The 21759-nt window shown below is 42.2% G+C and overlaps 4 protein-coding genes across 4 annotated transcripts; all 4 read left to right on the forward strand.

Moving 5' to 3' along the window:
• Positions 1–587: 587 nt before the first annotated feature.
• LOC115554059 (granzyme A-like) lies at positions 588–3044 on the forward strand. The gene is made up of 5 exons (XM_030370672.1): positions 588–1312; positions 1517–1670; positions 2074–2221; positions 2335–2616; positions 2730–3044. Exons 1-5 carry the CDS (start codon positions 1252–1254, stop codon positions 2907–2909), a joined length of 825 nt encoding a protein of 274 aa, XP_030226532.1. The 5' UTR covers positions 588–1251; the 3' UTR covers positions 2910–3044.
• Positions 3045–7712: 4668 nt separating this feature from the next.
• LOC115554061 (granzyme K) lies at positions 7713–10024 on the forward strand. The gene is made up of 5 exons (XM_030370673.1): positions 7713–7827; positions 8032–8185; positions 8608–8755; positions 8869–9150; positions 9264–10024. The coding sequence occupies exons 1-5, from the start codon at positions 7767–7769 to the stop codon at positions 9423–9425; spliced, it is 807 nt and encodes a 268-aa protein (XP_030226533.1). The 5' UTR covers positions 7713–7766; the 3' UTR covers positions 9426–10024.
• Positions 10025–12047: 2023 nt separating this feature from the next.
• Positions 12048–14325, forward strand: LOC115554062 (granzyme K-like). Its single transcript, XM_030370674.1, has 5 exons — positions 12048–12121; positions 12370–12523; positions 13201–13342; positions 13458–13724; positions 14047–14325. Exons 1-5 carry the CDS (start codon positions 12061–12063, stop codon positions 14194–14196), a joined length of 774 nt encoding a protein of 257 aa, XP_030226534.1. The 5' UTR covers positions 12048–12060; the 3' UTR covers positions 14197–14325.
• A 2113-nt stretch (positions 14326–16438) lies between these two features.
• LOC115554063 (granzyme K) lies at positions 16439–19565 on the forward strand. Its single transcript, XM_030370675.1, has 5 exons — positions 16439–16552; positions 16757–16910; positions 17583–17724; positions 18440–18727; positions 19236–19565. Exons 1-5 carry the CDS (start codon positions 16492–16494, stop codon positions 19395–19397), a joined length of 807 nt encoding a protein of 268 aa, XP_030226535.1. The 5' UTR covers positions 16439–16491; the 3' UTR covers positions 19398–19565.
• Positions 19566–21759: the final 2194 nt, after the last annotated feature.

Here is a 21759-nt window from a genome sequence, read left to right on the forward strand (position 1 = left end):
ACAGAAAATGTGTAACTAGAATGGCTGGCTGTCTTAGGACCATTTAATCTACAGTTGGAGGTCATGCCCCATGTCATTCTTGGCTCAAATCATTTAGGCTCACAATAATGTTGTTTTATTAACATCTTCCTGTGACCTCTCAGGGAGGGATTACATCACTTCCGGTCGGTCTGGAACAACCAAATTGATAATCTTGTATGTCCTTTATGCCCTCTTCCATATGAAAAAAATACCCCATGTCTTTTGCTCATTCCCAAATGCAACAGAACCCTACCTAGATCACCCACCAAATATGTACCTTCCGGTTGGGTTATAGCCTCCAAACATTTCGAAAAAGATATCTATAACTTCATAATAGATATCTACAACGTCATTTTGACTAGTCGTAACTCCAGTTAGAGATATCTACAACGTCATTTTAACTAGTTGTAACTCCAGTTAGAGATATCTACAACGTCATTTTAACTAGTCGTAACTCCAGTTAGAGATATCTACAACGTCATTTCGCCTAGTCAAAACTTTTTAAGATATCTGAAAAGGGACATGTAGATATCTTGAATTGAGGTCAATTAAAGATATCTTGAACTGGAATTATGACTAGTCAGAATCAAATTGTAGATATCTCAAACTGGAATTACAGATATCTACAATTCAGTTGCAGATATCTGTAATTCACAAAGTGGATATCCGCAACTGAATTGTAGATATCTGCAATGAGAAACCCCATAGACATGAATGGCGAAAATGACGTAATTTCGCCTAGGAGGAATGTCTTTGTGGAAATCTGAAATGACAATTGTGGATAGGAGGAATGTAGTTGCGGATATCCGAAATGTGAGTTTTGACTAGGCGAAACAGAATTGCAGATATCTGCAACACATATCCAGTCTAGCGAATTTATGTCAAATCGGCTTGCCATACTCAGGGAGAGATCTCCTGCAAGGCAACATAGAGCACCAGCGCCATGTATCATTATCTGCAAACTGTACAATGAACAAAAACTGAATGAATGTCTTTCAACCCCACAACCTTGTGTTTGGAGGAGCCCAGTAAAAGTCACCTAGGTGGCGTGTAGCATTGACATAGATCTTGTGATTCTGTATAAAATGATACTTGCAGGCGCATGCATGGGCACATCAAGGATGTTTATCTCTCTGTGGTTGACCAACATCCTTCGATCTGACCATATAAGCAACTCATTTTGGATCTTGTGTTTCAGTGCCGCCTTTCTTTTAGCATCAGAAACAAGCTATGGCGCGTTCATTGCTAGCTCTTGCTAAAACCTTGTGTTTCATCCTCCATGTCCAGTCATGTAAGTAGAACACCAAATGGTCTGTATCACTTTTCTTTTGGATTGATTTACTATTTAGTCATTGAGTTGGAGCATCTTGGATGGCTACAGGCAGGGTCAGTCACGAGCTTAGCATCCCTGTTAAGATACGAATAATACTGGAAAAAGTTGTATTGTTTTTGTACGGATAACTATATCTCTCAGCGGTGCTGTGTTCAACCACAGGTACTTGTGGCGAGGCTGAGATCATCGGAGGAAAGAAGGTGAAGGCTCATTCTCTGCCCCACATGGCTCTCCTGTATAACAGCGAAGAAGAGCCACGATGCGGGGGAACCCTCCTCTCTTCCACATGGGTGCTGACCGCGGCCCACTGTTTCAAGTAGGGATTTCATCATATCATTCATCCAATAATACACTTCTGCTTATCACCCCATGAATAACGTTTGTTGTTGGTAGAAGCTGTAGGTAAGTACAAAAAGGTACAAAAGGTATGATTTGCGAGCTTTCATTTTGGTGCAATCTGTGCGATATCCCATAGCCATCCTTCTGATGTTGATGAGTGAAACACTGAGAATGTATTTTCTGGTTGAAAGGGGGCCTTCTTCAGAATGACACTATTCAGATATAAGGCCCCTCCCTGCTAATTTCTGCTCGTAAAAATCTTGCCCTCTCTCTGGTCTCAAATCTTACTATACACTACCTTAAGTATTTCCGTGGTTGAGTTGTGTGTTCTATTACATGCTGTTGTTTGGTACTTATAAGTAAACCCTATTTTGGATTAGGTACAAAATAGATACAGTGCGTCTCGGGGTGGTCACCATTAAAAACAGCAAGACGGATGGATTTGTTCAGGCCCGGAAGGTTGCAAGGCAATACCAACATCCTTGCTATAACGCTGACACTAATATCCATGATCTCTGGCTGCTTAAGGTCAGATAATAATAATATATTTGATTCATATCACATCCAACACAAGGAGTGTATTTACCATGTGTTGTTGCACTATTGATGATAAAGGTTACTTTGTACTTTCTTTGGTTCAGCTCAGCCAAGCGGTGGAAGAGACCACAGCCATAAAGTATTTGCCATTGGCAAATACAATCTCAGACCCCAAGGAAGGCACCATATGTATGGTGGCTGGTTGGGGGTTGGTCAAAGTTGATATTAAAGAGATGTCAGATGATCTGATGTCCGCCGATGTCACTGTTATCAAAAGGGAAACGTGCAACTTAACCAAATATAACAATACCGGGTACACCATCACTTCTGACATGGTATGTGCCGGAACTGTAGAAGAGAATCAGGTCGTTCGGGATACTTGTCAGGTAACTGCTGTTTTATTTGAATAAATCTATAATTTCAATATCACTATCTTCTATCAGATTCGGTAGGCTAAGAGGATTTGAATACATTCCTGTTGTCATCTTTTTCTCTACAGGGAGACTCTGGAGGACCTCTGATGTGCAACGGTGAGCAAGTAGGAATCACTTCCTTTGGCATCGGCTGTGCCAATAGGACCAAACCAGGAGTGTATGCTTTCCTTTCCAAACAACACATTGACTGGATAAATGGGAAAATTAAGAACGAGAGTTATTCTGAGGAATGTGCAACTCAATGATGTCAAAATGATGTTCAAATAATTGTTTCGATATACGAGTTAATGTTTATTATTGGATGAAATCTGTGCTAAGTAAAATCAATCAGGTGGTAAAAGTTATTGATAAGGAGTTCTAAACTCATAACAGCCAGGCTTTAGAAGGCCCATCTGCTCTAGCAATGTGTGAAAGGCTACTTCAAGACAAAGAGGGTGAGGTGACGTATGGCGTACAAGGCCGAATAACAACTTACAAGGACGAATAACAACTTTTTATAAGGGAGGGTTCCAGTTGCAGAGCAGATGGAAGGAGACCCCAAAGGAGGAGTAGCCAACAGTATAGTGTGTTTGTGATGTGTGGAGCTCAGAGCTGACGGGGAGGCCGTCAGGCAGCTGACCCTCACGGACGGAGGGACTGCCGCGCCCAAAACGTTTTGTCTCTGTTCTGCAGAACATATTGATGTTTGTGTAAGCTTTGCAACGACATAGAATAAATTATCTTAAATTCTGTTCACAGTGTGCAGTATCTGAATCATGTCTTTAGTGGCATTCTTGGGAATTGAATGAACGATATTGAATGCAAAAATTATAGAAAATTGATGATAAGATTCCGGCACAACGAGTAATCAGTGCGCCTGCACAAGTTCCAAGGAGTTCAGAACCAGAGAACAGTGGCAACATGCAATATTATGCTAGTTTCTGCATTAAAATGTGTTTGTAACATTTCTAGCGAGAAATGTGTATTTTATTGTCATAATCTATTTTCTGTTTAAGAAATAACCAAATGATATATTTTATTACACAACACGAATTTCAAACATTATGGTCACACACGTTATGGTCCCAAATGATAGGATGGGACCCCGTTTAACTCCATTGATCACTTTTATATGAATGAGGGCATTCAACTCTACCAAAATGAAATGTTTGGAGGCTATAGCCCAACCGGAAGTGCCATAATGGGTGGGTGATCTAGGGTTCTGGTGCACTTGGGAATGTGCCAAAGACATGGGGTATCTTTTCATATGGAAGAGGGCCAAAAGGACATAGATTGATTTTCTATAATAAAAAAATTAAAAAAACATTATTGTTAGCCTAGAATGATTTGAGCCTAGAATGACTGGGGCATGACCTCCAACTGAAATGGTCCTAAAACAGTGGACGTTTTTAGTTACCCATTTTCTGTGGGATGGAGATGGAAATTTGTGTAAACACAGCTAGTCTGTGGACAAGTTTTTCAAATCTGGGGCAAAAGGTCAAATGGAGCCCGTACCTTATAAGATTCAATGAAGTTCATGTGTATGTTGCTCATAACTTTTCTTTGTTATTAAATAGAGGCCTGATTGTCAAACATGCATGTTGGATGGGTAGAGTAGGTCTGAGAACCACCTCAGCTCACAATCATGGCATTCTCACCGCTGGGTGAGGCGCCGTGAGATGAAGCATTTGCTGAGGCTTTGTGAGTCACTTCTTGGAGGGCTGGGGCCCTCAAATTGAGAATTGTATTTTTCCTTTGAGACCATTTTTGATATAAAAGGGACCCCATGTCTAAAGCTCCCTGGTTAATGTCCCGTAAGTCTCCTACTCATTGTATCACTTCCTGTACACTACGGCCTCTTTTCCCACTGACTGTATCAGCTCAACTCGCCTCTCTTCGGCCTGCCTTTTATGCGTTTCCATTGAGAAAAACCTGGTACCTGGTTCTTTTTATGGCGCTTTTCCACCGTGGGGTACGCTTTGGACCCAGCACGTCTCAGCCCAGTAGTGAGGGTTGCGCTGTAGCTCAACTCAGTTACGGCCCGCGTTTCCACCGCCGCAGTCGTTACGTAAGCATCGTGACCTCATAGCAGTCCAAAACGGTGTAGCCTGCTATGAAATCCAAGGAAAAAGAAGAACGTGACACAATAAAAGAGCAACAATGTAGGACATTTAGGAAGGACGTCAAACTTTTGCGTGACATTTTCTTCAATAAACGAACCTTCGCCGTTTTACAGAAATACCTTGCGGGCACTGCGTTTGTTTTTTAATATCCCCCTGTCGCACGGAACTGACGATTCTGTCGACCAATCAACGGACGGCACGTGTAGCTTGAACTTGCCGGCACCCTTTCAGACGTCTCAGTACCCCAACGGAGGAGTACTGCGAGACGAGAACGGCTCAGTACGGCTCAGTCTGGATCTCGGTCACTTTTGGCGGTGGAAACGCGACCCGTGCTACACCTTTGCAGACTAAAGGCCCATTCACAGCCTACGGTAAATAGGGATCGGATCCCTTTCGTCCGGTCCCGGAGGTCCTTTCGTCCGTCAGTGGGTCCGTCGCTTCTGAGCTTACGAATCCGGAGTGCTCCGGGAGAAACGGAGCAATACCAACGGAAATCGAGGCGGCAGTATAGAGTCAGATGTCAGACCATTCGCAAGAATAGAGTAGTATAATATCTGATACGTATGTATATTGTATTTAACTTTTTATACTTAAATTATACTATATACCTGACCTTTTTATTTTATTTTCCACCTGCTTTTGCAATGAGTTGTAACTGGTTAATTAAAAATGGCGCAACATTTTGTGGAGAGAATCTGCGGGTTGGTGAGGGTTGTCACATCCCGCCGCCGCATAGGCCTACACTGTTTTGCCGATTTCGGATGACACAAAGCAAATAGCAATAGTTAACAAGACATACATGTATGCATGATGGGACCCTAGAAAGCACAGAAAAAATAACCGAACGCGCGGTCACGCGGAGAGAGGGTGCGATTTCAAACGGCGATTCTATTTTCGGTACAGCACTGGCATCTTTAAATAGTAGCATCAGCGTCCTGTCAAAAATATTGATTGATTATTGAACACCACAGGATCAGCGCGCAAGAACACGCCGTGGACCGTGACAGAGGTGGAGACTGATGTGACTTCTGATGTGACGTGTTTTAGGAAAGGGGGGTGCGTGTTATCCCCACGGTTAGGACCCACGCCAACTATATACTTTTTAGTACCTTTGTTGCTAATCTGTTGTGAGCATTACAATAAGCAATGTTGTATAACACATGCCTGTCAGTTGGCGTTTCAAATTAGGCGAACAACGTCGACTGGGACGCAACTGTGACGCAAAACGAAGAAAAACAGAGAAACTCAACTAGCCAAGCCCCAGGACCCTGAAAAATCCAAAGGCCCCGACTCCGGCTAAAATGTTACTGTTACTTCGGTAACAGGGAAAAAATGACATAGAATACTATCTTGACGATTATATAAGACAAATAACCACGTTTAAAACAAAATAAAAGTGGTTTTGGGTTCACTGGCTCTTTAACAAACTCTGTCCCAAGTGCTGCTGTTATACATTTACCTGTTGTCTGGGAAAGGGATAAAGCCATGAAAGCCTTTTTTGTTTTGGTGTAGTGTGTTTTTGATGTTTGTCGTTACATGTAAAGCATTAAATGAAATTTGTGTTCGAAGGGTGCAATATGAATGAACCTGCCTCGCTACAGACTTGTCCTGCCTTATATCATGGCACATCTTTGTTGACTCTTCGTGTCCGATTGTGAGTTGAGTGTCCTTGACCAGGAAATGCCTTTCAGAAAATAAACAAACATCCTGCTGTGGGTGTGATATTAACGGATGTATTTCTAAATTATGCTTAGATAACATCAGATTCTCGATGGATTATGACGTCAGAACTGTGGTTGCATGCTGAGTGCAAAATTATACTTGGCTTACGTGCGTCCATACACCACCTCCCCCCACCAAGACGGGATCGACACTGCATATAACTGTGCATGTGATTAGTTGAGGACACACCACAGCTGCCTTATCTCTGGTTTTAGAATCAAACATGAGTGTGTTTGTGATATGTGGAGCTCAGAGTTGACGGGGAGGCCGTCAGGCAGATGACTCTCACGGACGGGGGGACTGCCGGGCCCAAAGCGTTTTGTCGCTTTTCTGAAGAACATGTTGATGTTTGTGTTCTCTGGTTTTAGAATCACACATGAGTAGATAAGAAAAATGAACATGACATGGTCTCGGCGGCATTTCACACTCTGCGATAGCTCCGATGAAACTCTATTTCTATTCAGGCATTTCTTAGAATTCTTAATTTAAAACTCAATATTGATGCTGTTGCTATATTTGCACTCCAATTAGAAATATTTGATTGCATAATATTGTTACAACGAATTATCTGAACAATTCCACCAGTGCATTACAGAAGAGAAGAGAGTACTTAACAACTCGTGACTAAGATCAGGAACAAATCCTCATTCTAAATAGTAAAGATTGATGTATTGGACCTTTTTTTCTTTGAGGTTACAAAAATGTTTCTAGAATAAAGCCACAAAAACGTCTGTAAGGAGCTATAAAGAGATGTGTTCAGGCTCTCATATAAAATTCAATACTTGGTTTGATATGGCCTTGTCTGGATATGTTTAATACAATGTACGTGGTGTGGCAACCCGAGGTCCACGGTTTTCATTCGTTCACCTCACTTAAAAAAGGTAAAACAAAAGACAACGAAAGTTCTTCCACTTATGGGGTGAAAAAAGGGAGAGGGGTCTCTGCCTCATTCAGTGAGAGATCTCCTGCAAGGCAACATGGAGCACCAGCGCCATGTATCATTATTTGCAAACTGTACAATGAACAAACTGAATGAATGTCTTTCAACCCCACAACCTTGTGTTTGGAGGAGCCCAGTAAAAGTCACCTAGGTGGAGTGTAGCATTGACTTAGTTCTTGTGATTCTGTGTAAAATGATACTTGCAGGCGCATGCATGGGCACATCAAGGGTGTTTATCTCTTTGTGGTTGAGCAACATCCTTCGAACTGGCCATATAAGCAACTCATTCTGGATCTTGTGTTTCAGTGCCGCCTTTATTTTAGCATCAGAAACAAGCTATGGCGCGTTCAATGCTAGCTCTTGCTAAAACCTTGTGTTTCGTCCTCCATGTCCAGTCATGTAAGTAGAACACCAAATGGTCTGTATTACTTTTCTTTTGAATTTATTTACTATTTAGTCATTGAGTTGGAGCATCTTGGATGGCTACAGGCAGGCTCAGTCACGAGCTTAGCATCCCTGTTAAGATACGAATAATCCTGGAAAAAGTTGTATTGTTTTTGTACGGATAACTCTATCTCTCAGCGGTGCTGTGTTCAACCACAGGTACTTGTGGCGAGGCTGAGATCATCGGAGGGAAGAAGGTGAAGGCCCATTCTCTGCCCCACATGGCTCTCCTGTTTAACAGCGAAGGAGAGCCACGATGCGGGGGTACCCTCCTCTCTCCCACATGGGTGCTGTCCGCGGCCCACTGTTTCAAGTAGGGATTTCATCATATCATTCATCCAATAATACCCTTCTGCTTATTACCACATGAATAACGTTTGTTGTTGGTAGAAGCTGTAGGTAAGAAGCTGAAGGCTTGTAGGTACGATCTGCGAGCTATCATTTGGGTGTAATATGTGCGATATCCCATAGCCATCCTTCTGATGTTGATGAGTGAAACACTGAGAATGTATTTTCTGGTTGAAAGGGGGCCTTCTTCAGAATGACACTATTCAGATATAAGGCCCCTCCCTGCTAATTTCTGCTCGTGAAAATCTTGCCCTCTCTCTGCCCTCCTTACAAGTCTCAAATCTTACTATACACTACCTTAAGTATTTCTGTGGTTGAGTTGTGTGTTCTATTACATGCTGTTGTTTGTAATACATGCTGTTGTTTGTAAACCCTATTTTGGATTAGGCTCGAAATAGATACAGTGCGTCTCGGGGTGGTCACCATTAATAACAGCAAGACGGATGGATTTGTTCAGGAACGGAAGGTTGCAAAGCAATACAAACATCCTGACTACGAAAATGCCACTTATCTCCATGATCTCTGCCTGCTTAAGGTCAGATAATAATAATATATTTGATTCATATCACATCCAACAAAAGGAGTGTATTTACCATGTGTTGTTGCACTATTGATGATAAAGGTTACTTTGTACTTTCTTCGGTTCAGCTCAGCCAAGCGGTGGAAGAGACGATGGCCATAAAGTATTTGCCATTGGCAAATACAATCCCAGACCCCAAGGAAGGTACCATCTGTATGGTAGCTGGTTGGGGGTTCGTCAAAGTTGATATTAATAAGATGTCAGATGATCTGATGTCCGCCGATGTCACTGTTATTAAAAGGGAAACGTGCAACTTAACCAAATATAACAATACCAAGTATACCATCACTTCTGATATGGTATGTGCCGGAACTGTAGACGAGAATCCGGACGTTCGGGATACTTGTCAGGTAACTGCTGTTTGATTTTAATGAATCTATAATTTCAATATCACTATCTTCTATCAGATTCGGTAGGCTACGAGGATTTGAATACATTCCTGTTGTCATCTTTTTCTCTGCAGGGAGACTCTGGAGGACCTCTGATGTGCAACGGTGTGCAAGTAGGAATCACTTCCTTTGGCATCGGCTGTGCCAATAGGACCAAACCAGGAGTGTATGCTTTGCTTACCAAACAACACACTGACTGGATAAAAACAGTAATGCAGAAACAAGAGTTATTCTGAGGAATATGCAACTCAATGATGTCAAAATGATGTTCAAATAATTGTTTCGATATACGAGTTAATGTTGATTACTGGATGAAATTCGTGCCACACTCATCCCTCTGAGAAGAATGTATTTTTTATGTACTTTTATAAGTAAAATCAATCAGGTAGTAAAAGTTATGCTATAGCAATATCTATTTATGTATGCGTTAATATTTAAGGGTAATTATTAATTTTTACTTGCTGTAAGGTTAACATAGATTGATAAGGAGTTCTAAACTCATAACTGCCAGGCCTTAGAAGGCCCATCTGCTCTAGCAATGTGTGAAAGGCTACTTCAAGACAAAGAGGGTGAGGTGATGTATGGCGTACAAGGCCGAATAACAACTTACAAGGCCGAATAACAACTTTTTACAAGGGAGGGTTCCAGTTGGAAAGCAGATTGAAGGAGACCAGGGCTGTGTGTGGAGCTCAGAGTTGACGGGGAGGCCGTCAGGCAGCTGACTCTCACGGACGGAGGGACTGCCGCGCCCAAAAAGTTTTGTCTCTGTTCTGCAGAACATATTGATGTTTGTGTAAGCTTTGCAACACCATAGAATAAATTATCTTAAATTCTGTTTCCAGTGTGCAGTATCTGAATCATGTCTTTAGTGGCATTCTCAGGAATGAATGACCGATATTGAATGCAAAAATTATACAAAATTTATGATAAGATTCCGGCACAACGAGTAATCAGTGCGCCTGCACAAGTTCCAAGGAGTTCAGAACCAGAGAACAGTGGCAACATGCAATATTACGCTAGTTTCTCTATTAAAATGTGTTTATAACATTTCTAGCGAGAAATGTGTATTTTATTGTCATAATCTATATTCTGTTTAAGAAATAACCAAATGATATATTTTATTACACAACACGAACTTCCAACATCTGGAACCATGAGCTACGTTTTGTTCAGAATACCCAACAGCCCCCAGTTCTCGCATATATCCATATGCACTTGTTTACGACCTATGGCCATTATTTCATTTTCTGTAACATGTACACATAAAACCTGTATTTAATACATGAACATGTAATATGAACACAATATTCTTAACAACAACTGAAATGATTGATTCTTGGTTCCTGTGATAGGAGCGGGATGCTGGGATACATACATGTGGTACATACAAGTTAAGCACGGTTTACGTAAAGGTTCATTTACACAAACCTAGATGAGGATATATCACCAATAGTGCACTTTAGTCATTTATTAATCTAAAGATAAATGATTTAGTCGGCTAATACTCCAAACCATAGTGCATTCAAATTGTTAGTGGCAGTTGAGCTGCCTAAAACTTTTTTTTTTTTTTTTCCTTAACTAGGTTTTGCTGACCAGGAAATAGACAGATATTCTGAGGTGCGCTGGGCAGAACAGTGGGTGACTGCCAAGCCTCCCATTAATGTCGCGAATTATAGGGTGGGGCCAGTTTTACCCCTGTTGACCACTTTTATATGAATGAGGGCATTCAAATTTACTAGAAGGAAATGTTTGGAGGGTATAGCCAAACTGGAAGTGACTTGGGAATGACCTAAAGCCATGGGGTATTTTTTCATATGGAAGATATAAAAAAAAAACAACATTATTGTGAGCCTAGAATGATTTGAACCTAGAATGACAGGGGCATGACCTCCAACTGTAGATGAAATGGTCCTAAAACCGCAGGCGTTTTTAGATGCTCATTTTCTGTGGGATGGAGATGGACTTATGTGTAAACAGGCTGATCTGGGGACACGTTTTTCCAGTCGTGGACAAAAGGTCAAAAGGAGCCCGTACCTTATAAGATTAAATGCAGTTCATGTTTATTTTGCTCATAACTATTTTTTGTTATGAAGTAGAGGCCTGATTCTCAGATATGCATGTTGGATGGGTAGGGTATAGGTCTGAGAACAACCTCAGCTCACAATCTTCAATCAAAAAAAGCCGCTGGGTGAGGCGCCGTGAGACGGAGCTTTTGCTGAGGCTTTGTGAGTAACTTCTTGGAGGGCTGGGGCCCTCAAATTGAGAGTTGTATTTTTCAACTATTTTTGGAAAATACTATTTTCCAAAAATATTAATTTATTATATAGAAGAGACCCCAGGTCTATAGCTCCCTTGGTAATGTCCTTGACCCCTAAGTCACCTACTCATTGCATCACTTCCTGTAGCACTACGGCCTCCAAATTGATCATTGTAACATCTTTTTAAGGCCCTCTTTCATATGAATGACACCATTGGGGCCTGGCCACAATTCTGGCTTTGTGAGACTGCACATTTGTTGCATTGAGTAATCAATGTGCCCAGGTTGGACCAGCCTTCTCCACACACACTCAGGCAGAGATCTCCTACATAACAACATGGGGCACCAGCGCCATGCATCATTGTGTCCTTGTGTTTGGGGGAGCACAGTAAATGCACACATAGATGGAGTGTGTCACGTAGCATGGACATTGTTACATTGTGGTTCTGTCTAACACAATACTTGTGGGTGCGTACTGCGTGCAATTGCATGTCGAAGTGTGCGAATGTTTGTTCCATTGTGGTTTGACCACATCCTTTGAACTGGCCATATAAGCAACTCATGCTGCATCTTCTGTTTCAATTTTGCCTTTAATTGAGCATCAGAAACAAGCTATGGCGCGTTCATGGCTAGCTCTTGTTAACACCTTGTGTTTGGTCCTCCATGTCCAGCCATGTAAATAGAACACTACATGTTATGCATTTTGTTTCTTGCGTATTTATTTTGGATTAATAAACAATTTACTATTTCGTCGTTGTGTTAGAGCACCTTGCTCAAGGATGCCAACAGGCTGAGTTCAAACCCAAATCCTATTGTCCAGGATAAAAACATCCCTGTTAAGAATTAAGAATAATCCTGGACAAACTTATATTCTTTTTTGTACGGATAACTCTATCTCTCAGCGGTGCTGTGTTCAACCACAGGTACTTGTGGCGAGGCTGAGATCATCGGAGGGAAGAAGGTGAAGGCCCATTCTCTGCCCCACATGGCTCTCCTGTATACCAGCAAAGGAAATCCTGTCTGCGGAGGTACCCTCCTCTCTCCCACATGGGTGCTGACCGCGGCCCACTGTGTTGAGTAGAGATTTAATCATATCGTTCATTTTCCAATTCATGCTTATAGCCACATGAACATTTTTTGTTATTGGTTGTAGCTGTAGGCTAAGGGCCTATATGTAGGATTTAAAAGCTATCATTTGGGTGGGATTTGTGAGAAATGCCATAGCCAGCCTCAGCTACTAGTGGAACACGATTGACTGGGGGCCTTCCTGTGTATGAGACGATTTACATTTTAGACCCGGCTCATTGCTGACCAATCGGGGCGTCTCTTCCCTGAATGGTTAGAGGAAGTCACCTTGCGTGTCTATCATAGGTACATGAATGTGACAACCTGGCCTCACAGGAATCCGTGAAATGACCACGGACGCCTAACTAAAAAAACGGTGGAATCCTCACGGAAACACGCCAATTTCCGTGATTTGCCAACGGAATTTCCGCCATTGCAAGTTGACGACACTCACATTCCGTAGCGAATATGAACGCATCATTCGGATGGGTGGAAATGTAGGGAGGGGGCAGCCTATATATTTTTTTTTTTATCCTGCCCCCTTCTTCTCTTTTCTGCTCTCTAATCTTAATTCTCAAATCTTACCATACACTACCTTACCACTACCTTTGCTGTGGTGGAACTTGACTTTGTCATATTGCATGCTGTTTGGTATTTATGAGTAAACCTTGTTTTGTAATATTTTACAGCATAACCATGGTGCGCCTTGGGGTGAACTCTATTAAGAGGAGCCAGAAGGATAAATCTGTTCAGGTCCAGAAGGTTTTAATGCATTACCCCCATCCCAATTATGACTCGAAAAAGGATGTCCATGATCTCCAGCTACTTAAGGTCAGCTAAACACTGTGTGATTAATACTAATATCACATCCAACACAAGGAGTCTGTTTACCATGTGTTGCTGCATTATTGATGGTAAAATTTACTTTGTGCTTCCATTGGTTCAGCTCCACAGGGCTAAGGAGTCCAAGAACGTGCAATATTTGCCATTGGCCAACGTAATCCCAGACCCCAAGGAAGGTACCAAATGTGTGGTGGCTGGTTGGGGGGCCGTCGAAATTCAGAACCCAGAAACGTCGGATGTCCTGAGGTCTGCCGACGTCGCTGTTTTCGAAAGAAAGACGTGCAACTCGCCCAAGTATTACAATTCCAAGATCACTCGTGACATGGTATGTGCTGGAACAAAAGGAAAGAAAACACAGGATACCTGGACGGTGGGCTTAACTATTGTTCTTCATTATCTATACTGTAAACCATACCACCCAGGGTATTTCAGACTGAGCCACCTGCTCCACCTCCAATGAGAAATGCCTCACCATTATTAATATTATTGCGCCATTGATTTGATATATATATATATATATATATATATATATATATATATATATATATATATATATATATATATATATATATATATATATATATAGCCTATATGAAATGCTGATATTGCTTAAATATATTGCATGGGATTCGGAGGGGCCTAGCACTTGCCGACGAATTCAATATATTCATGTTGTCATTTTTGCTCTACAGGGAGACTCTGGAGGACCTCTGATGTGCAAAGGTGTGCAAGTAGGAATCACTTCCTTTGGCATAGCCAACAAACCAGGAGTGTATACCTTCCTTTCCAAAGAACACATTGCCTGGATAAAGAATACAATGCGGAAATCTGAGTTCTTCTGATACATCTGCAACTCAATGATGTAAAATTTAACCTCATTTAAATGTTTTATTTGGGATAATGATGAGATTTGGGTGACATGTGTGCTACACTCAATAGTTTTTGATGTTTATTAAAACCAAATAAGTGCCACCACTGCAAAAATAATAAAAAATACAAGTTTCTTAGTTTGGACAGTCCTAAATTCTTCGGCAAAATTTTAAATGTGTGATATATCCAACCCCAACTGTTCTTTGTGCCTTTTTGAGATAACACTTAGAGTGATCGGTGTTGGCAAAAGGAAACTGCAGCGTGGATCAACACAAAATCACTTTTGGTCCAACATCCTTTTCGGGAATGGGGACCCATTGCAGTAACCCAGTAATGGCCTCCCAACAGGAATAAAAAACCAACAGTTCACAAGGTTTCCAATGAGTAGTTAGGTAACTTAGTAACTGATTAAATAAGATCAAACCTAGTTACGGCCCTTAGGCTTTACACATCTAATTAATGACACACACACACACACACACACACACACTGTGGCATCCCGCCACGGAGACCTCGGCCTGGACGGGCCCGGGGTACCGTAAAGGACTGGATATACCACCCCCACCCACCAGCCGGTGACGGAGAGCAGCCCTTTTGGCTCCCCAATCAGGGTGATTGGGGGACACCTGGCCGAAAGCACGGGAGCCATCTTAAGTGGAGGTCCAGCACAGCACAGCACGGGTCGGGAGCAGGAAGGAAGGGCTCGTGGCAGCGAGAGAGCCTAGAGGCCCACGGAGGCCCTAGAGGCCCACGGAGGCCCTAGAGACCGCGTCTCCTTCATTGTTTGATTGTTTCAGTTGACTGTTAAATAAATGCCTGAAATGGCTAAAACCCAAAGGCCAAGCGAGTTTTGTACGTGGATTCCGGGATGTTTGTACATTGTGCAAAGTTTATATTACATGGAACCGCAACGCTATTCACAATCATATGAAGAAATGAAACATTGTAGATGACGGAATGCCAGATCTGAAAGAAAAAAATCGTATCTGGGAGTATATTAACTAAGCAGCCTGTTATTAGTGGGTCTGGGTATTTGATACATCGAGGAGGAGTGCGAATAGTTAGTTTGTGCTGAAAGAGATGTCGAAACGCTGGAGGTAAAAAAAAATAAAAAGTGACAGATGCGATCATTGTTTGTTTTTTTTACAATTTACGTGACATAGGACAATTCTGACAAAAGATAGTAGAAATGTTATAATTGTGAGCCCTGCCACTGGGACCGCATGGAGACATCATCCAAGACTGAGAGGTTTCACTGGGTACCGTAATTAGGGCGCAACGCTTTTACTGAACAGACCTCATGACCCCAGCCTCCACGTCTTCGCTTTTCTGACCAATAAATCTCTCGATAGATTAGTCGGATTTGCCGTTTTACGGATGATGGCTGTCGACAGCATTGCTATTTATCTTTAGCCATCTTTACCTTCAGTTTCAAATCAATCATTTTTATTGTTTGTGACTATTCTCTATTTAACCCTGCCTTGTTGGGATTTGAACAAACATTAGACATGATTAAGAAAGATTTTTTTGTGTATAGATATATTAGTTTTTCATATTGCCTATTCCTCCCTTTATCGTTGACTGACCAGACAAGGATTTACATGTGTGTGGTTGATGGCTGGTTTAAGCAGACTCACCTGGCCGTCGCATTGGACTCTGGCTCTGTGTGAGGCCGCAGCACCTGTTGCATCGAGTATTCAATAGCCACGTTTACATGGACACATCTGATCCGCACAGAAATCTATGCGGATCAGATGTGCCATGTCAACGCGGCTACTGTGCCCAGGTTAGACCAGCCATCTCCACACACACACACACACACACACACACACACACACACACACACACACACACACACACACACACACACACACACACACACACACACACACACACACACACACACACACACACACAGGGAGAGATCTCCTGCCTGGCAACATGGGGCACCAACGCCTCATTATCTGCAAATCGTACAATAAACCGGCTTTCAACACCACCACCCTGTGTCCTTGTGTTTGAGGGAGCACAGCAAGAGTCACACATAGGTGGAGTGCGTGAGCCCCCTGGGTGACATGTAGCATGGACGTTGTTACAGTGCGGTTCTGTGTTAAACAATACGTGCAGACGCATGCATGTGCACATCCAAATGTGAGACCTTTTGTTCCGTTGTGGTTTCGCCCACATCCTTTGAACTGGCCATATAAGAAACTCATGCTGCATCTTGAGTTTCAGTATCGTCTTTATGTGAGCATCAGAAACAAGCTATGGCGCGTTCATTGCCAACTCTTGTTACAACCTTGTGTTTGGTCCTCCATGTCCAGTCATGTAAGTAGAACACTGCATGTGCTGTACTACCTTTCTTGCCTATTTATTTTCGATTGATAAACAATTTACGATTTAGTCATTTTGTTAAGAGTATCTTGCTCAAGGATGCCAACCGGCTGGTTCAAAACATCCCTGTTAAGATATAATAATAATCCTGGATAAACTCATTGTTTTTGTACGGATGACGGATACCTTTAACCACAGGTACTTGTGGCGAGGCTGATATCATCGGAGGGAAGAAGGTGAAGGCTCATTCTCTGCCCTACATGGCTCTCCTGCTGAACAGCACCGGGGAGCCCGTCTGCGGGGGGACCCTCCTCTCTTCCAGATGGGTGCTGACCGCGGCCCACTGTGTTGAGTAGGGATTTAATCATATCGTTCATCACAAATCCTTCATCCAATAATACACTTCTGCTTATAATCACATTGACAATATTTGTTGTCGGTTGTTGCTGTAGGTAATAATAATAATAATAATAATACATTTAATTTAGAGGCGCCTTTCAAGACACCCAAGGTCACCTTACAGAGCATATAGTCATCATAAATCGTTTTAAAAAAAAAACAAGACATTGTGGAAAAAAATAAATAAAGGGGTAAGTAAGGGGCTGTAGGATAAGGGACTCTAGGTACGATTTAAAATCATTTGGGTGTAATTTACGAGAAAAGCCAATGCCATTCTTTAACTGTTAGTGAAACATGGTTGACTGGGGTCCTTCCTCAGTATGAGACGATTTCGATTTTGGACCGCTCTCGGCTCATTTCTGACCAATCGGAAATCCTCTTCCCTAAATGGTTCAAGGAAATAATCTTGCTTGTTTATCGCAGGTACATGAATGTGAACGCAACCTTCTGAAGGGTGGAAATGTAGGGAGGGGGCGTGGGCAGCAATTATTTTCTTCTGCTCTCTTTACAGATCTCAAATTGTACTATACACCACCTCAAGTATTGCTGGGCTTGAGCTTGGCTTTTTCATATTGCATGCTGTTTTGGTATTTCTTAGTAACACTTGTTTTGTAATATTTTACAGCATAACCATGGTGTACCTTGGGGTGAACTCTATTAAGAAGAGCCAGAAGGATAAGTCTGTTCAGGTCCAGAAAGTTTTAAAGCCTTACCTCCATCCCCGTTTTAACTGGGACAAGAATGTCAATGATCTCCAGCTGATAAAGGTGAGCTAATTACTGTGTGATTAATAATATCACATCCAACTTAAGGATTGTGTGTGTGTATGGTTTTGGGCACGGGCGAAGCAGGCAGCCGCCCGGGGAGGCCGTTTTTCATGACATATTGGGAGCGGTACCAGCACTTAATATATATATAAGATCTGCGATGAGAAGCGGTTTTCTGTTATCTATCATATCACTTTGTGGGGAATTGTCAAATTGGCGCCCCCTGCAGCTGCAGGCGCCCCTGCTTGCTGAGAAAGTGCAGTGAGCAGAAGCCGTGTGGTGCTTGCACACCGCCGCGCGGCAACCGCCCTTATAACCGCCTCGCTGCCGGAGGGTTCAGCCGGCGGTGTGAAGGGCCGGGCGTTTTCAAAAGCGGATGCTGCTGTTGCTGAAAACGCCTGGCCCTTCACACCGCCACGCTGAACCCTCCTGCAGGCGGCAGCGAGGCGGTTATCAGGGCGGTTGCCGCGCGGCGGAGAAGGGGAAAGTGGAGGGGGGCGCAGCGCGGCGCAGGGGACAGTTCACCTCTGGGTCTCCCAAATGGAGCGGGCATGGGGGGGGGGGGGATAGAGCAACACTAATGGTATTAGAGGGCTAAAGTCAGTCAAATCTTGACTTCCTTGCAATTGAGTCTCACCCGGGCTGTAATTCAATGTAGAACCATCACCCATTGTTGTTGCAGCATTGATGATAAATGTTGCTTTCTTTGGTTCAGCTCGACCAAGAGGCGAAGCCGACCAAGACCGTAAAGTATTTGCCATTGGCAAATGTAATCCCAGACCCCAAGGAAGGAACCAAATGTGTGGTTGCTGGTTGGGGGGCCGTCAGCCTCAAGAAGCTCAAAATGTCGGATGTCCTTATGTCCGCCGATGTCGCAGTTATCAAAAGAGAAACGTGCAACTCGCCCAAGTATTACAATTCCAACCCTGTCATCACTCCTGACATGGTATGTGCTGGAACACTAGGAAAGAAATGGCTTAAGAAAAAAAAGGATACCTGTACGGTAGGCATTTGTTTTTTCATCATCTATATTGTAAATCGTAAAGCACCGGTAGCTTGCTCAACTAGTCCAAGTGAAGCTGGCTCAAATGGGAAATGCCTCATCACCATTACCAATATTATTGTTCCATTGACTCAACAAGAGGGCCTTGCAGGGAGTCTCATTTGCACGCTCGTCGCAATGGCTCCCCCTTACTGGTTTGAGTAGTAAACTACCGTTTGTGTTAGGATATGATACGGATTGGTGTAATTTCTAGGTCCAGTCCCGTTGTAGCAGGCGGGCTACTGTATCCGATTCCCTAGGAAGTAAATCACTAAGTTATGTGTTTTGACAGCAAAGTGCCGCATACTGTGACTCCATTTTAATCAGGCCTTTTAATTTGGTGGTATTATCGCCATATTTCTTTAAGAATGGCCTAAAATACTGATATTTCTTCAATATATTGCAGATTCCGAAGAGCCTACTTGCCGATGATGCCGATGACTTCATGTCGTCTTCTATTTCTCTACAGGGAGACTCTGGAGGACCTCTGGTGTGCAACGGTGTGCAAATAGGAATCACTTCCTTTGGCGAAAGCTGCGGTGTTAAGACCAAACCAGGAGTGTATACCTTTCTTTCCAAAGAACACATTGCCTGGATAAAGGGCACAATGCGTAAATCTGAGTTCTTCTGAAACATCTGCAACTCATTTATGTCAAATTGAGCCTAATTGTATTGTTTTATTTGGGATAATGATGAGATTTGGATGAAATGTGTGCTACACTCAATAGTTGTGCTGTCTATTAAAGGTTTGGACAGTCCTAAATTCTTCTGCAAACTTTTAAATGTGTGAAAGATCCAACCCTGACTGTAATTTGTGTCTTTTTGAGATAACAACCCAGTAGAGAATGGATTGGGGATCATTTGGAGTAACCAAGTAATGGACTACTCACAGAAATCAAAAACAGTTCTCAAGGATTTTAATGAGAAAGTAACTGGCTAAAGTAAGCTTCACACAGTTAACTAATGACAAACACAGATACACACACACACAAACATACACACACACGCCAGACATGTTTCATGTAATTAACTTATAACATTTTCCTGCATTGCTGCAAGCTAATTAATACATGTAGGCTACAAATTAAAAAGGAATCCATCCGTGTTGTATTCACGTAGTAGGACTGATTGGCAATTGCGATGGGCAAGAGGCCTGTGTAGTCGAAGCATGTGACGAGTATGCAAGTACTTATTGCCACCACTAGATGGTGCCCTCCGTACGATTGAACTGTAATTTTTCTGTAATCTTTTCATCATCGTTTTTCATCAATAAATTTAAATCATCCAGGAATGATAAAAAAAAAGACTAAACTATATTTTATTAAGTAATCCTTAATCTTATGTTTTTATTCTTGAGGGTTTAATTATTTCACAATACACTCAATACCCTTCCTGAAGCAAAAAAATGCTCAGATAAATTTATTTATTTTGTTTGGCAAAGAATACCCTGCAGGACATAAAACAAGATACCTTATACCGACACACCCTTTTCCTGGAAATGCCCACACGTGTCCTCTATTGGAAGAGAAAATAAAACTGACCAACCTGCCGCTATGTTGACAGTGTTCCTATGGTAACAAAAACATTGATACACCACCAATAGTTCCTGTGTACCCTCTTCAGTATCCTGGATACCAAGGCGCCACACCCAAATTAGGTTTCCACATGAAACTATACATCCAGTCAAGGTTGTGTGTGTGTGCGCGCGTCTTTCTGGTCAGAAAATGGAGGCTTTTGTAGCGACCATTACCAGATATATGACCACTTTAAGACTCACCTGTACCGCAAAGCCTTTAATGAGGCTTTTTTTTGCTGTTTTGCCTGGTACACTTTTCATTTCTTGCATTTATTTTTCTCTATAATTGTTAAGAAAGAAAAAAAGACAGTAGTACAATTGTTCTTAGACATTTATTTTTGTTTGGTTGTTTTGCCTTCTTTCTTTTTTCTGTAAAGCACTTTGTAGCTCTGTTTACAAAAGCGCTGTATTATTATATATGATTCTACATTTCTGTAGACTTTGCCTGTCTAAGATGTTCAGGGAGGCAGTGCTACCTGAACCATGAATCTGATATGAGAAGCTATGGTTTTATCTCACATTCCTTCCTATCTTACTTTATGTGCTGTAGTTCATCTCCAGATAGGCCAACTCCTTTGTTATGAGTCTATTTCCGTCCCTGAGAAGGCACTCAACTCCTTTTCAACCTGTGTGTCGTGTGTTTCTGTGTGTGTGTGTGTGTGTGTGTGTGTGTGTGTGTGTGTGTGTGTGTGTGTGTGTGTGTGTGTGTGTGTGTGTGTGGGGACGTGTGTGTGTGTGTGTGTGTGTGTGTGTGTGTGTGTGTGTGTGTGGGGACGTGTGTGTGTGTGTGTGTGTGTGTGTGTGTGTGTGTGTGTGTGTGTGTGTGTGTGTGTGTGTGGTGTGTGGACGTGTGTGTGTGTGTGTGTGTGTGTGTGTGTGTGTGTCGTGTGTGGGTGTGTGTGTGGACGTGTGTGTGACACACCATCTATATTATCCCTTTAAAAAGCCTCCAACGTCACTCTGTTCTCAGGAAAGTTGTTGCCTTAGCAACAGAGATTGTTTTCAACTCTTAAAATTTGACATGGATTGCGCCCCATATACATCATTGCACACCTCAGTTATTTGGATGGATAAATCATAATCGTTGTATCATTGTCAGTCATTCAGAATTCAATATTTCTGTATGGGCCCTTTTAACACGTAAAACACAGGTGTAGCTCATGCCATTCATGGATCCATGGGACCCTATCCGATCCAACTATTTACTTAGTTTTAGAATTTGGGACAATTTATGTCATTGGATTTTGATGATTTTTAAGCAGCAATTCCTCAACAAACAATCCCTTATTTGGTATTTGAATATTAGTATTTTTTACGCATTAATATCCCTCAAATTTCCCAGCTCGCTTTTATATTCATATGGTGATATATTAATGGCCTTCAACAAAATCAACCCATTGATGCTGTGAGGATTCGG

This window comes from Gadus morhua, chromosome 11 (genome assembly GCF_902167405.1).
Source record: "Gadus morhua chromosome 11, gadMor3.0, whole genome shotgun sequence".
NCBI lineage: Eukaryota > Metazoa > Chordata > Actinopteri > Gadiformes > Gadidae > Gadus > Gadus morhua.

What these genes read in the sequence shown, in the direction of transcription:
- LOC115554063 (XM_030370675.1), top strand. Translation starts at nt 16,492, where the DNA reads ATGGCGCGTTCATTGCCAACTCTTGTTACAACCTTGTGTTTGGTCCTC. An exon ending in ATGATCTCCAGCTGATAAAG is followed by an intron (nt 17,725 to 18,439) that starts GTGAGCTAATTA and finishes TCTTTGGTTCAG; the next exon opens with CTCGACCAAGAGGCGAAGCC. An exon ending in AAAAAAAGGATACCTGTACG is followed by an intron (nt 18,728 to 19,235) that starts GTAGGCATTTGT and finishes ATTTCTCTACAG; the next exon opens with GGAGACTCTGGAGGACCTCT.
- LOC115554059 (XM_030370672.1), top strand. Translation starts at nt 1,252, where the DNA reads ATGGCGCGTTCATTGCTAGCTCTTGCTAAAACCTTGTGTTTCATCCTC. An exon ending in CATCCTCCATGTCCAGTCAT is followed by an intron (nt 1,313 to 1,516) that starts GTAAGTAGAACA and finishes GTTCAACCACAG; the next exon opens with GTACTTGTGGCGAGGCTGAG. An exon ending in TCGTTCGGGATACTTGTCAG is followed by an intron (nt 2,617 to 2,729) that starts GTAACTGCTGTT and finishes TTTTCTCTACAG; the next exon opens with GGAGACTCTGGAGGACCTCT.
- LOC115554062 (XM_030370674.1), top strand. Translation starts at nt 12,061, where the DNA reads ATGGCGCGTTCATGGCTAGCTCTTGTTAACACCTTGTGTTTGGTCCTC. An exon ending in GGTCCTCCATGTCCAGCCAT is followed by an intron (nt 12,122 to 12,369) that starts GTAAATAGAACA and finishes GTTCAACCACAG; the next exon opens with GTACTTGTGGCGAGGCTGAG. An exon ending in ATGATCTCCAGCTACTTAAG is followed by an intron (nt 13,343 to 13,457) that starts GTCAGCTAAACA and finishes CCATTGGTTCAG; the next exon opens with CTCCACAGGGCTAAGGAGTC.
- LOC115554061 (XM_030370673.1), top strand. Translation starts at nt 7,767, where the DNA reads ATGGCGCGTTCAATGCTAGCTCTTGCTAAAACCTTGTGTTTCGTCCTC. An exon ending in CGTCCTCCATGTCCAGTCAT is followed by an intron (nt 7,828 to 8,031) that starts GTAAGTAGAACA and finishes GTTCAACCACAG; the next exon opens with GTACTTGTGGCGAGGCTGAG. An exon ending in ATGATCTCTGCCTGCTTAAG is followed by an intron (nt 8,756 to 8,868) that starts GTCAGATAATAA and finishes TCTTCGGTTCAG; the next exon opens with CTCAGCCAAGCGGTGGAAGA.